Genomic DNA, 14,025 nt, shown 5'->3' with positions numbered 1-14,025 from the left:
CATATTTAAATGGAAATGGACAATTGGAAATTTCAATTTTCCAATATAAAACCTTTCTTGTATGCTTGTTTTTTTCATATTTAAATGGAAAGGCAAACTTTGTTATGTTACTGGTGTGAAGACTGATACTTAGGGTTTGTTGATTGGCCATTAACCTGTATTAATGTAAGATGCTAAATAGATAATTACTTTGCAATTTTATATCTATCTTAATTTTCCTTTTCTTTTGGTAAATGATTGAAAAAGATTTCCTAAACAAATGCCGGCTTAGTTTCTCTTTAACCTTGGCTTCAGATTTGCTTTTTACCCTTGAACTTGCTCTAGAATTTTAGCATTGTCAACTTTTTTATTGTCATCATCATGTTTGAGTTAGAGCTTATTCAAGACTTTTCCAAAGCTTCAATTAATAATTTTTTTCCATTATGATTTATTTTACTCACACATCCTTTCAGTTGGAAGCGATGATTGCTGCAGATGCTGGAGACACGGAAATTCAAGTTAGTTTTGGCTCTATTCTTTGTCATCTCCACATGTTAATTCTTTTTTTTTTCCCTTCCTACATAATTTTTCACTATATGCAACAATTTATTTCATGATTGTATATAGGGAGTGGTTGCTGAAGTGCCAGAAATCATCTTGAAATGTGAAATTAGAGATGAAGCCTCATTAGCTATAGCCCAAAAGGTTCATTTATTGCACGCAAGTAGTTTGCAAGAATTTATAGTATAGTAACATTTCATATCATGATAATTCAGGTTTTCAAGAGCTTGTATGAAAATGCATCAAACACTCTCCATATTGCTTCCCATCTAGCAATTCTAGCAGCCATACGAGATGTTTGCAAACTTGTTGTCAAAGAATTGACAAGCTGGGTACGTGGCTACTGTTCTCTCTGTTGGAGGATTTAATCATTTCTAATTTCAAGATCAATTTGATTCTTAATTAGCCTTATCTTATTTGATATTGGGTTTTGAACATAGTATTATTATGATATTTCATCTACCATTTACTGTTACATGCATTGCTTTTTATGCATAATCAATGGCACTTTTTTTTTTTGGTAAGCTAGAAGGACCTTTTATGCAAAACTTTAATTTCCAAGTTTTCTTAATTGCTATGGTGCTGTTTGTGTTGTCATGGATCTTGGGATCTAACAGTGTGATTCATATGATTTGATACAATAACAGTATCTTTAAAGATTGTTCTGGTATCTAGTTTCTTTCATTGAAATATTGTATTAATACTGCTGCCAATTTGACAATATAGTTAATTATTTACTAAGGCGGCTGCCATATTCTCTTTTATTTTCTCATTTATATTCGATTGGAATCGAATAATTTAAAATTTGGAGTACTATTGCACTTAGCTTTCATCACTATAAATTTTTTTTTCCAGGTAATTTACTCTGATGAGGAACGGAAATTCAACAAAGAGATAACTGTGGGACTTATTCGTTCTGAGTTGCTCAACCTTGCTGAGTACGATGTACATTTGGCTAAACTTATAGGCGGGGGAAAGAATAGTATGTCAAATAAAAAACTAGTATTTCATTTTGATGTTGGATAACTTCTTTGCTACTGGTGATGCCTATGACTGAGCACTGAATTTTGTTGTGATATGTTCATAATGGACGAGTTTGTTTTATGGTACTCCAAGGAGATTTTTGTTGTCTCATGAATTGGGGTCATAAATTGAATCATGCTTCTTGAGTCTAATTAAAAGAAACAAAATTTTTAAGTACCTTCTCAAGCTCTTGGTGCTGCCAATTCTATTACTGCATATATATATATATATATATTGTTATTGCTTTGATCTCTCTCTCTCTCTCTCTCTCTGTTTCCCTAAATTTTTTTGCATAAAGTCTTGTCATCATCTCCCCTTATCCCACCTTTTTATTTACTCACTGACTTTTTTGAACAGCTGACTCTGATTTTTTTTTCTCATTTCTGTAATTCTTTTTTATTCCTTTGTGTCCATCAGGAAAGCTTATTACATGCTATTATAGCCGATGCATAATTTTTTGTCTTTCTTTTTTCATTCTCATCCATTTATTTTAAGTGATGTGCTGGATTCCTAATTGTTTTTTGAACATATTCATACAATACGTTTGAATTTGAGTGAAACTAAGAAAGTAAGTTTCATAATCTTTCTGATTTATATATTTTTTCTCTCAACTTTATAGTTTTTATAGGAATTCAAATGCAACTTGTTGTCACTTCTTACAGTTTTAGCACAGAGGATAATGCATATCTTTTGAATCTTTCAACTTAAAGGACCCATTTAAAAAGTTATTTCTTTTTAATTTTGCATTTAGTTATCTGGGTATTTATCAGCTTACTCATTATTCGGAATGAAACACAAACTTGGTGGATTGGAAAATTTGTCTTCCTTTCTCAGTCAAGTGCCTAGTTAGTGCCTTTGGCAATTTGATACTGGCTTCTCAAAGCCTCTTATTACTTTGAATGCTGGGGACTAAAGCATTTTGTTCATTCACAGAGCCTGCAACTGAGTTTGCCATATCCCTTGTGCAAACTTTGGCTTTTCAGGAATCTGGTGTGAGCATGTCAGAGCTATATAGTCTCATTGAAGCTTTGTCAAAGGTTTTATTTTTCTTCTGACCATTTTCCCCAACAATTATTTAGGAACTTCTCATTATATTATTTACGCATTTGCAGTTGGCTATGAAGCCTGGGTCACTAGAATCATTGCAACAATTAGTTGAGATTGCTAAGAGTAATGTTATTTCTCCTTCTTTATCTTTGAACAAAGAAGAGAAGATCAGGCAATTCAAGGATAAGAAGGTATTTCTCCATGAATTAAGACATCAAGTGTGGTTCTGATGCTCTCATTTTGAGCAGTGTATTAATTTGCATCATATGCAGCATTCAACATCCTGAGCGTTTGTTTTAGCAGGGTCTTTCTGGAGTTTCCTTGACAAACAGGGAGGAGCTTGATTCTAATGACCCATCACCTGCTGATCCTGCTGGTTTCTATGAGCAGGTATTCAATCATATTCTTGTTTCATTTTTATGCTTACAGTATTGTGTTTTTGTTAGATTGAATCTTTCTGGTTAGCTAGTGAAGATTAAAGTTAAATGCCCTCCAGAGGGTGCTTCTTATGTTCATAGACCTTGGCCGTTTACCGGTTGACTTGCATGATCACAATAATTACATATGCATCTATCAGTTTCCTTTTTCCTCTGTCCCATCTATGTCGATTGCCCTTTTCTTGCTTCTTCTTTGACCCTGTGTATACTTGATCTCTTATTCTCTCTCAGATTTCTCTTACAGTAAAGCGACATGATATGTTTGGCAGCATTTGCAATGATTTTGTCTCTTTCACCTTGCTTCTTTATCTATTCCATCTCTCTTTGGCAGCATCCTTGCTTCTTTCATTGCCCAGCTTATCCACTGAGTTTAGTTAAAATTGTTTCAGTTGATGCACCTTATAATTTTTGGATCTGGCAGCACTGTTTTCATTATCTTGCCAGTTAATTTCTAAATATGCTCCTATTTAATTTTTGACTCATTGTTTATTGTCTTGATGCTTACATGTTTTCTTTAGTCAGGGACACACTAATTAGATATTTAAATCTCTAGCCGTATCAGGTTTTATACATTGAGATCATTCTTACAAATAAATCTTGGTGGTGATACCTAGAATTTTTTTCTTCTTCTGCTGCAATACACCGACATTTGAGTGATTGGAGGCTTGATTATTGGAGGCACAAAGTTCAATAGGCAAACTGGTTTGATGCTGGTGATGTAAAGTTCAATATGATGAGACAGAGATAAAACAAGATTAACATTTTGGAAAGAGATTGATGGATTATTATCCTAAGCACTTATAACTTGCATGCTATTTTAGTTATAGAAATTATGACAAGAACATAATCTCATGGTTTGAATTTCATTTTGTTTGAAGCTATTTCATGATGAGAAAATTCTCAGTAAAATTGAATACGAAACATTGTTAAGTCAAAGACTAAGTAAATATAAGTTTGTTGGCATCAATTACAAACTCAGTTAAGCTAGTATTACCTTTGTTTTGTAATCTCTATACAAGCTTCAACAACAAATTTAACAGCAATTGACAATAATATTTACTGAATATTTATCAAAAGATTGTAGCAATTTGGTAGGATTGACAATAACATGAAACCATGAAAGTTCAAAATTATAACCTTATTGAAACAAATTATAGGGAGATATATATATTTTTTAAGAGAGTTCTGGGTGTGGGTGATTAATGAGCAAAAGATTGTGCCTAGAAGAAAATATAAACTAATTATTCCTCAAACCTAAGCCATTATGATCAGATTAGAGCTGATCCATTTTGTGTTTTAATATCAGTCAGCATTGCAGTATAGTTCTGTCACGGGAACAAAATCTGCACCCGAACAGACATTTAAAGTTTTTATATTAATTCTTTAAGAATTCATATGGATACTTTGGTCCAAACTGTACTAATTTTTTATATTATCAATTCTAGGTACTACTTGTTAGATTTATCATTTTTGTCTCTGGATGCTTCCGTTATAGTATCTTGTTGTTTCTGAAATTCTTTTGAATACATTGCAGATTGCTACCTACTTTGCTGATTGGTGCCGGATTTGTGAACTACCCACAACAAATGAATCAACCTACAGTCATTATGTTTCCCAGCTGCAACAGAATGGTTTGCTAAAGGGTGATGATATCACAGACCGTTTTTTCCTTGTGTTCACGGTAGTACAAGTATTTCCATCAGTTGTCTTCTAGCATATGTTGTTTTCCTTGCTAATTGCCACAACATATTTCAGGAATTAGCTGTCACTTATTGTAAAGTTGTGCATGAACAAACACAGCTGCTATCTTTTTTCTCAATTGATTCATATGCAAAGTTTGTGGTTCTTGTGTTAAAGGTATGTTCACTTGCTGGTAAATTGTTGTCTCATTTGCTTCTGCTTCAGCATGTTTAATCATGCAATTGCTTTTCTTATACTAGTATTGTATGGAAAATGATGATTTTTTTTTTTTTCAAAATTTAGTACTGTTCTATGGATCCGGGATCAACTAAATCTCTTCTGCTTCCAAAGGTTAATTTCAACACTTCAGTTTATCTTGCTCTTTGTTCCACGTTTAACAAGGTGTTTATGTTAACTAGTTTGTCAAAACTTATTTTGTGGACAGATTTTATCTGTTACTGTAAGAACCATCCAAAAGGATGCAGAAGAGAAAAAAATTTCCTTCAACCCAAGACCATATTTCAGATTGTTTATCAGTTGGCTTTTGGATCTAATTACCCCCGACACAGTTGATAGTGTTAACTTTCAGGTTCATGCTTTTATGTTAATGTACTTTCAACTTTTTATTTTGAGTTTGTCGCCCTACATCTTGGTTTATCTCATATAGAGGTATAACTGCAGGTGTTGACATCTTTTGCAAATGCTTTCCATGCATTGCAGCCCTTAAAAGTTCCTGGTTGGAGGTGTGTTACTTATTATTTCTTATCATTAATCAAATATTTGGAAATGTAATTCTCTAGCCCTTGATAGTTCAACATCACCAAACATTTGGATGCAAGAATCAATGTGTTATCACCTCAGCTTCATGCTCAATCTAATGGCAATTGCTAGGGAATCTAGACACCCTTGATCTGGTCTGATATTAAGCTAGAGATACTTCTCTTACTAGATTGGTGGTAGAGCATGCATATAGATGCAAATGCAAGATTTTGGTGGTGGCTTATATTGCATATTGTTGAATGAAAAATACCAAAAGAAATCTTATTCCTCTCAATACACCACCCTTTACATAAGAGGTCTATTTATATACAAACTAGGAATTTTTATAAGGAAAGTTAAGGAAACTATAATTAAACTAATTAGCAACTACCTAATTAAGAATATATATTAACTAATATAATCAAATAATATATTAACTAATATGACCAGATAATACTCTCCCTCAAGTTCGAGCATAAATATTAATCAAGCCCATCTTGTTACAAAGATAATCAACTCGAACCCCATTTAATGCTTTTGTAAAGATGCCCCTAAGTTACTCTCTAGTTTTTATGTATCTTGTAGTGATCAAGCCTTGTTGAATTTTTTCACGAACAAAATGACAATCAATTTCAATGTGCTTAATTTGCTTATGAAACACAGGATTTGATGCAATGTAAATAGCGGCTTGATTATCACATCATAGTTTTGCTGGTACTGAAATTTTAAGTCCTGCTTCAGTTAATAGCTAATATATCCACATTATCTCACATACAGACTGTGTCATATCCCTATATTTTGATTCTGCACTGGATCGTGATACAACATTTTACTTTTTACTTTTCCATGAAATTAAATTTTCTCCAACAAAAATACAATAACTTGAAGTTGATCTTCTATCCATTTTAGAACCTACCCAATCTGCATCTGAAAAACCTTCAATATGAGTGTACCTATGATTTTTATATACGATACTCCGTCCGGGTGCTCCCTTCAAATAACATAAAATCTGCTCTAACGTTGTCCAATGATTAACTGTTGGAGATGCCATAAACTGTCTAACAACACTAACCGAATATGCAATATCTGGACGAGTCACAGTAAGATAAACTTCCCAACCAACCTTCGATATCTCTTAGGATTTTCAAATAGTTCTCCATCTTCTGTAAGGTGCATGTTTTGAGTTATTGGAGTACTACAAGGCTTTGTCTCTAATTTGCCCGTCTCGTCGAGAATATATTTTTTTTGAGATAGAAATATACCTTTCTTGCTTCTTATAACTTCAATGCCTAAGAAATACTTTAGCACCCGTAAGTCTTTTATATGAAACTGAGTAAGAATGAAAGACTTTCCCTTAGTATCACTTCCAGTGATAACAATATCATCCATATACACAACCAACAGAATGACACCAACTTTTGACCGCATGTAGAATACATAATGATCAGACGTGCATTTCACCATACCAAATTTTTCAATAACTTGACTAAACTTCCAAACCAAGGATGAGGGCTCTGTTTCAAACCATACAAAGATTTTCTAAGGCAACACACTCGCCCTATCTCCTCCTGAGCAATAAAACCAGGAGGTTGCTTCATATACATCTCCTCCTGAAGATCACCATAAAGAAAAATATTTTTGATATCAAGTTGATGTAAAGGCCAATGATGAGTAGCAGCCAGTGAAATAAATAATCGAACCAATGTCAATTTTGTAACAGGAGAAAAAGTATTAGAATAATTCATACCATATATCTGAGCATAGCCCTTAGCAACAAGACGGGCTTTTAGTCTAGCAACTGATCCATCCGGATTGACTTTAACTGTGAATATCCATTTGCATTCAATAGCCTGTTTGCTTAAAGGTAGATCAAACAAGTCCCAAATGTCATTATCATCCAAAGCTTTCATTTCCTCTATCATTGTCTCTTTCCAACCAGGATGAGATATGACCTCATGGACAGTTTTAGGAATAGAAATAGAATCAAGTGAAGCAATAAAAGAGCAAGAAGAAAACGTCAAGCCGTTATAGGAAACAAAAGAAGAAATAGGATAAGTGCACAGACGTTTACCTTTACGTAACGCAATAAGAAGATCATCACTCGGAGGTGGATCTGATGACGAAGTAGTAGATGTAGGACATAATCAAGAGGTTGACGCCTGGAGTATACTTGAATAATAGGAGGTTTGTCAGGAGCCGATTCTGAAATATGTGCGGATGGTGTGATAGAATTTACCAATAAATCATCTTCCTTTTGAGAAGTCGGGCTAAGTGAGGATGAGAAATAAGGTTTGTCTTCCATGAATGTGACATCAATCGAGACAAGATATTTATTAATACTGGGACAATAACACTTATAACCTTTTTTAAGACGAGAATAACTAAGAAAGATACACTTCAAAGATTTGGGATCTAATTTAGTGACATGTGGACAAACACCCCGAACAAAACAAGTGCTACCAAATATCCTAGGATTAACAGGAAACGACTTTTTTGGAAACAGAACTTTGTAAGAGATCTCACCATGAAGAACAGATGATGACATACAGTTAATAAGAAAACATGTTGTAGAAACTACATTTGTCCAAAAAGATTTGGGAACATTCATTTGAAATAAAAGGGCCCTTGCAGTCTCAAGAAGATATCTGTTCTGACGCTCAGCCACAACATTTTGGGATGGAGTATCAACACATGAGGGATGGATTAACAGGAAATGACTTATTTGGAAATAGAACTTTGTAAGGGATCTCACCATGAAGAACAGATGATGACATGCGGTTAATAAGAAAACATGTTGTAGAAACTATATTTGCCCAAAAAGATTTGAGAATATTCATTTGAAATAAAAGGGCCTTTGCAGTCTCAAGAAGATGTCTGTTCTTACGCTCAGCTATAATATTTTGGGATGGAGTATCAACACATGAGGTTTCATGAAGCATACCATTCTGAGTCATGTAAGAGTGAAATAGACTAGACGTATATTCTCTAGCATTATCACTTCGTAAAGTACGGATGAACATATTGAATTGAGTTTTAATCTCGGCACAAAATGCACAAAATAGAGAAAATAATTCAGAATGATTTTTTATTAAATATAACCAGGTTACACGAGAATAATCATTCACAAAAGTGACAAAATACCTAAAATCAGATTTAGACAAAATAAGACAAGGATCCTAAATATCAGAGTGAACTAACTCAAAAGGACTAAAAGTGCGTTTTTTTATTCTTGGACTCGAACTAAGACGGTGATGCTTTGCAAACTGACATAACTCACAATTTAAAGAAGACACCCTACTATATTATGGACAAAGCTGCTTAAGCAAAGGAAGAGATGGATGACCTAATCTACAATGAGCCTCGAAAGGAGAAGTTACACTCGAGCAAGCAAGGGATCTTGGGACAAATGGATCAAGAATGTAGAGACCTCCAAACTCATGTCCTTTACTAATAATCTTCTTCGTCAAAAGATCCCGAAATAAACAATGATTGGGAAAAAATGAGAGGTAACAGTTAAGATTACGAGTTAATTGACTAACATAGAGTAAATTAAAAGATAAATTAGGTAAATGTAAGACAGAGGATAAAGAAAGCAAAGGAGTAGGATTGATAGTGTCAGACCGACAACACAAGTAGACCCATTAGCTAAAGTAACAATCATAGTGTTAGATTGGAGTGAAAAAGTAGAAAAAGACTAGAATTACCTGCCATATGATCCGTGACCCTAGAGTCAATGACCCATTTAGAGGATGAGGAAGCAAGGCATGTGCTGTGGTTACTTGAATCAACAATGCAGTGACAGAGGAAGATGCAGATTTGAGTGATTCCTGATATTGAGAGAACTTGACAAATTCATCTGCAGAGATAAGAATTGATTTCTCAGGGATATCATTAGTGGATGCAATATGAGCCAAGTGTTTTTGCTGATTTTTATATTGAAGCTTTCTGCACTCGAATTTTATATGGCCCGGCTTACGACAATAGTTGCATATAGTACCATTAGAATTTGACATTCGAGTTTCAATGTCTTGTGAGCCTTCTCTTTTGTTTCCATTGTAAATAGTTGATTTTTTAGGCACATAATTAATATTGCGACTCACCAAAGCACTACTAAGTGGAATAGGAGTAGTATTTTCTGTACAGAGAATGCCACTGAATATATCTTGTAAGGAGACTTCAGAACCAAAGAGAATTTGTGATTTGGCAGATTCAAAGTCAAGAGATAAGCCAGCAAGGAAGCTCATGATCACCATCTGCTCTCTTTGGCGTTGTTGAACCTTCACATCAGGGCTAAAGGGCAGCAACATATTAAGTTCCTCATATGTCTTCTTGAATGTCATAAAATAATTAGCCAGTGGTTGATCTTGCTTTTCTACACGGTAAAAAGCTTTACAAACCTCATACATACAGGAGATATTCCCTTTTCCAGAATACAAAAATTTTAGATAATTCATCAATTCTTTAACAAATTCACAGTGATTAATTAAACTAATTACCTCACTATCAATATAATTTTGCATTTGAAGAAATAAGCGAGCATCCTCTCTCAGCCATGTTTGCCTCGAATCATCTTGAGGAGGGTCATCAGTAAAATGTCCATCTTTGTCAATACTTCATAGGTAAAGGCGAACAGTTTTACTCCAATCCAAATAGTTTAAACTATTTAACTTATAATCTATGATTTTAGACATCACAGGCACAACTTCCGTCATATAGAAGGTTTATTTTCAATTATATTTTTATCCTAAAGAAAATCAAATAAAAGAAGAATCTGAAGTGCAGACAAATCCACGTGCGAAAGAAATACCAAACTAATATAGCGCCGAGATTAATACCAGATTCATCAAAGATTGGGAGGTTAGACAGCAGACCTGACCGATTCTCCACCGAACACCACTGTCGACTCCATCGATTGGGAGGTTGCACGTCATTCCTGTGCCAAGAGGACACAATGCGGCCAAGGAAAGAATAGGAGTCGCAGAGGGAGCGAGACGGGAGGTCACCAGGCCACCAGAGAGGAGCTCGTGCTAGGGTTCGGCGACGTCTGTACTCGCGTTTCTGATCCGCATTCGCGTCATTTCATCGATACAGGAAATGAGAGGGAAAGCGGAAGGAAAAGAAGAATCCATAGCTAGTGCGGCGCCCGTATGGCAATGGCAGTCGCGCAGACGGAATGGACGACGGCGACGGTGAACTGTGCTGATAACATCGGTGAACGATCTCTGGCCTCCCAAATCGCGCGCGTCGTTCGTCGGAGGAGAGGGTAAATCCTAAGTCGAGTGCCCCCCCTTTTTCTTTCCATGTGAAGCTGTCGGATTTCTTTTGGTCTGTTGTCGGTCGCCGGAAGGGATAAATGCAACCTCCAACTCTAGCAGAGCCTCGATCCGATCCCGAATCACGTCAAAGCCAACGGACGTGATTCATTCACACGAACGAAGCGTCGGAAGGAGAGGAAGGGAAAAAAATGGGGAGAGGAAAACCTAACGCTCTGATACCATGTTGAATGAAAAATACCAAAAGAAATCTTATTCCTCTCAATACACCACCCTTTACATAAGAGGTCTATTTATATACAAACTAGGAATCTTTCTAAGGAAATAATCCAACTAAGGAAATTATAATTAGACTACTTGACAACTATTAACTAATATAACCAGATAATATATTAACTAATATAATCAGATAATACGTATATAATATTAAATTTGATACCCATACTCCATTGAATTGCTTTTGGAAATAATGTTGATGCAACAAGTTGCAAAAGACAGATATACATCAATTTAGACTTATGCATAGTATTTTTTTCTGAAATATTCTTATTTTGTTACTTTTGAATCCATTTTATCTTATTAGTAAATGGAAATGTTTGAAAGTCTCTTTTTTTTCATCCACGTATGCAATTCCCATCCTTTACATAAATTGAGCTGGTCAAATTAATAATTCAATTATTTAATCATTATATTCCTCCTCTGATGCATGCACTTTTAGCTTTGCATGGCTTGAGTTGGTGAGTCACAGAAGCTTCATGCCAAAATTGCTCACGTGCAATGGTCCCAAGGGCTGGCCATTCTTCCAGCGCTTGCTTGTTGATCTCCTCAAGTTCATGGAGCCATATTTAAGAAACGTTGAACTTTCAGAACCGGTTTGTTTGTTTGTTTTCTTTATTTATGTTTGAAAGCAACAACATAACTCATATCATTGTGTTGGTATTATTGCAGGTGCAACTTTTATATAAAGGGACTCTTAGAGTGCTTCTTGTTCTGCTCCATGATTTTCCTGACTTTCTCTGTGATTATCACTTTAGTTTCTGTGATGTGATTCCTTCAAGTTGCATCCAAATGCGAAATGTCATTCTAAGCGCTTTCCCACGAAATATGCGGCTTCCTGATCCATCAACTCCCAACTTAAAGGTGGTTGTTATATGAAATGTTGCCATCATTTTTGCAAATACCTTGGTCCACAGCGGGAGAGAATAAAGAAATTGCATAACCTGCATGCCTTTTGTTTTGTTTCTGCAGATCGATCTGCTTCCAGAAATTAGCCAACCCCCTCGTATTCTCTCTGATGTAGATAGTATTTTAAAAGCAAAACAAATCAAAGCTGATATTGATGAGCACCTTAAGGTAGTGGGTTAAACTGGTTTATTCTTATGCTAATTACTAAATTATGATCTATGTTCTTCATAACGTCATTATAGTTGTTCCTTTTTTAACATACTAGTTTGTGACATTGATAAGTTGGTGTGTTAGTAGAGAGTATGATTGGTCTTCCCTCCTATTCATGTAATGCTGCAGACATCTGAAGTATCCTCGTTCATAAGCCAACTGATTCCGAAATTGCTTCTTTCTCAAAGTGAAGCAAACCTGGCTGGGACTCGTTATGATGTACCTTTGATCAACTCACTTGTTCTTTACATAGGGATGCAGGTAACTGTTTCTTTGCATACTTGTAGTTCAAGTAATACTTGACGCCTAGGGTATTTGTGCCATTATTTAATTCTTGAAAATATATCATAAATTATCTTCTCCCCTGCAAATCTGTCTCTTCCATTGGTTGGATTTGCTTTCAATGGTTTCCAAGTATGTATCCATGTGTGATAAAGTTGGAGATAATATTAGTTTAAATAAAACATTATAGTTTAAACAACATGTACTCTAGTTAACTATCTTATCCGAGCCATTTCTGTTATTGATAAAATCAGGGAGTATTAATAAATTTAAGGACTTATGTGTAAACTACATATATGCAAGTAGTAAAAAACACTTTATCTTGGTTCTTTCTGTCTAATCTTGCTAAAAATTCTTTTTTTAAAAATATGGATCCTATAAATTACTTTAGCTGTCTTTTCAACATGTGTTAATAATGTATATTAGGAGAATATACATGGTTAAATTACCTCGTTTTATGAAGGCTTTTGTACTTGGATCTTAATAAGCTGAATCGGGTGTCTAATAATTTTTATTGACAACATCTAAATTGCAATCCTCTACGCAGTATATCAATCTACTAAATGATCCTTCGCCTTCTCATTTTATTGATGTATTATATTTGCTTAAACTGAACACACTATGTTAGGCATCTTCATCTGTAGTTTATTCCTATAAGTTAATTACTCATCCCATGTGATTCTTATCAAAATTTGGTGTGCAGAAGAAGGATCAGTTTGTAAAGAAAACTCTTGGTCACGAGTTATTTTGTGTGTTTAATTTGTACTTGTGCTCCTTTTAAATTTCGATGGGTCGGACTGTGTGTGCATGTTTTGCTTTATCTTTATGAATATCTTTTTTTTTTTAATTTGTGGTGCAGGCTACACAATTACTGCAGAACAAGTCTACTGCATCCGTCCAACAAGTGAATCACAATGGTCCATTGGATCTTTACCTAGTTAACACGCCTAGGGAAATCTTTCAGAGTTTAGTAAATAACCTGGACTCAGAAGGACGTTACCTCTTACTAAATGCAATCGCTAATCAACTGCGATACCCTAACAACCACACACATTACTTTTCTTTTGTCCTGCTGTACTTATTCGCGGAGTCTAAACAGGTTAGGCTTTTGCTATTTTATTTTCTTTTCTTCTTAATAGTTTAATGGACTTCTATTACTCTTATTGTTTCATATGTTTACTTGATAAACCATTTCTTTGTTTCTTGTTAACTTCTGATGAAATTAGCATTTCAAATAGGACTACCAGTAAAGATTAAGGGATTTGATTACTTCATTAAGAGAAAAGGAAGGAAGGAATTGTTCCTTTTGCATCCTAAGTAGTGACTGATTGAAATCTGGCACCATTTTCTTACTTCCTTTCCATCAAGCAAAAAAAGAGAGCTGCATTACCTTTTTATTATTTTCCCTCCTTTCCTCTTACCCCTCTCACCTCTTATTCTTCCCTCGGTGTAAGCGACCTCTAATATTGTAAAGCAGATTAAGCATTCTCAAGGTGTACAGAATATGAGCACTAGAAAAAGCCATATAGTGACTTCCAAATAACACTTTAAAATTTCATGTTTATTGATACCTCGGAAAAGTTCAATAC

The 14,025-nt window shown here is 34.8% G+C and overlaps 1 protein-coding gene across 3 annotated transcripts in view; it reads left to right on the top strand.

Annotated features, from left to right (window-relative positions):
• LOC141834681 (uncharacterized) overlaps window positions 1-14,025 on the top strand; it is a 34,883-nt gene that overhangs the window by 19,694 nt on the left and 1,164 nt on the right. For all 3 annotated transcript variants that reach the window (XM_074722017.1, XM_074722018.1, XM_074722016.1), the window contains exons 33-49: window positions 453-497; window positions 607-684; window positions 756-872; window positions 1,396-1,522; window positions 2,497-2,600; window positions 2,676-2,801; window positions 2,914-3,000; window positions 4,582-4,728; window positions 4,803-4,904; window positions 5,031-5,078; window positions 5,173-5,316; window positions 5,409-5,470; window positions 11,478-11,631; window positions 11,708-11,899; window positions 12,008-12,112; window positions 12,284-12,415; window positions 13,296-13,535. In XM_074722017.1, coding sequence (XP_074578118.1) covers window positions 453-497; window positions 607-684; window positions 756-872; window positions 1,396-1,522; window positions 2,497-2,600; window positions 2,676-2,801; window positions 2,914-3,000; window positions 4,582-4,728; window positions 4,803-4,904; window positions 5,031-5,078; window positions 5,173-5,316; window positions 5,409-5,470; window positions 11,478-11,631; window positions 11,708-11,899; window positions 12,008-12,112; window positions 12,284-12,415; window positions 13,296-13,535 — 2,010 coding nt within the window. The remainder of the gene's footprint in view (window positions 1-452; window positions 498-606; window positions 685-755; window positions 873-1,395; window positions 1,523-2,496; window positions 2,601-2,675; window positions 2,802-2,913; window positions 3,001-4,581; window positions 4,729-4,802; window positions 4,905-5,030; window positions 5,079-5,172; window positions 5,317-5,408; window positions 5,471-11,477; window positions 11,632-11,707; window positions 11,900-12,007; window positions 12,113-12,283; window positions 12,416-13,295; window positions 13,536-14,025) is intronic.

The sequence above is a fragment of the Curcuma longa genome, chromosome 9 (assembly GCF_044706935.1).
Source record: "Curcuma longa cultivar G26 ecotype Majalengka, Jawa Barat chromosome 9, ITB_CL_G26_1.1, whole genome shotgun sequence".
Taxonomy (NCBI): Eukaryota; Viridiplantae; Streptophyta; class Magnoliopsida; order Zingiberales; family Zingiberaceae; genus Curcuma; species Curcuma longa.
Note: the sequence above shows the minus strand (reverse complement) of the source record. Positions and strands in the feature narration are given on the sequence as shown.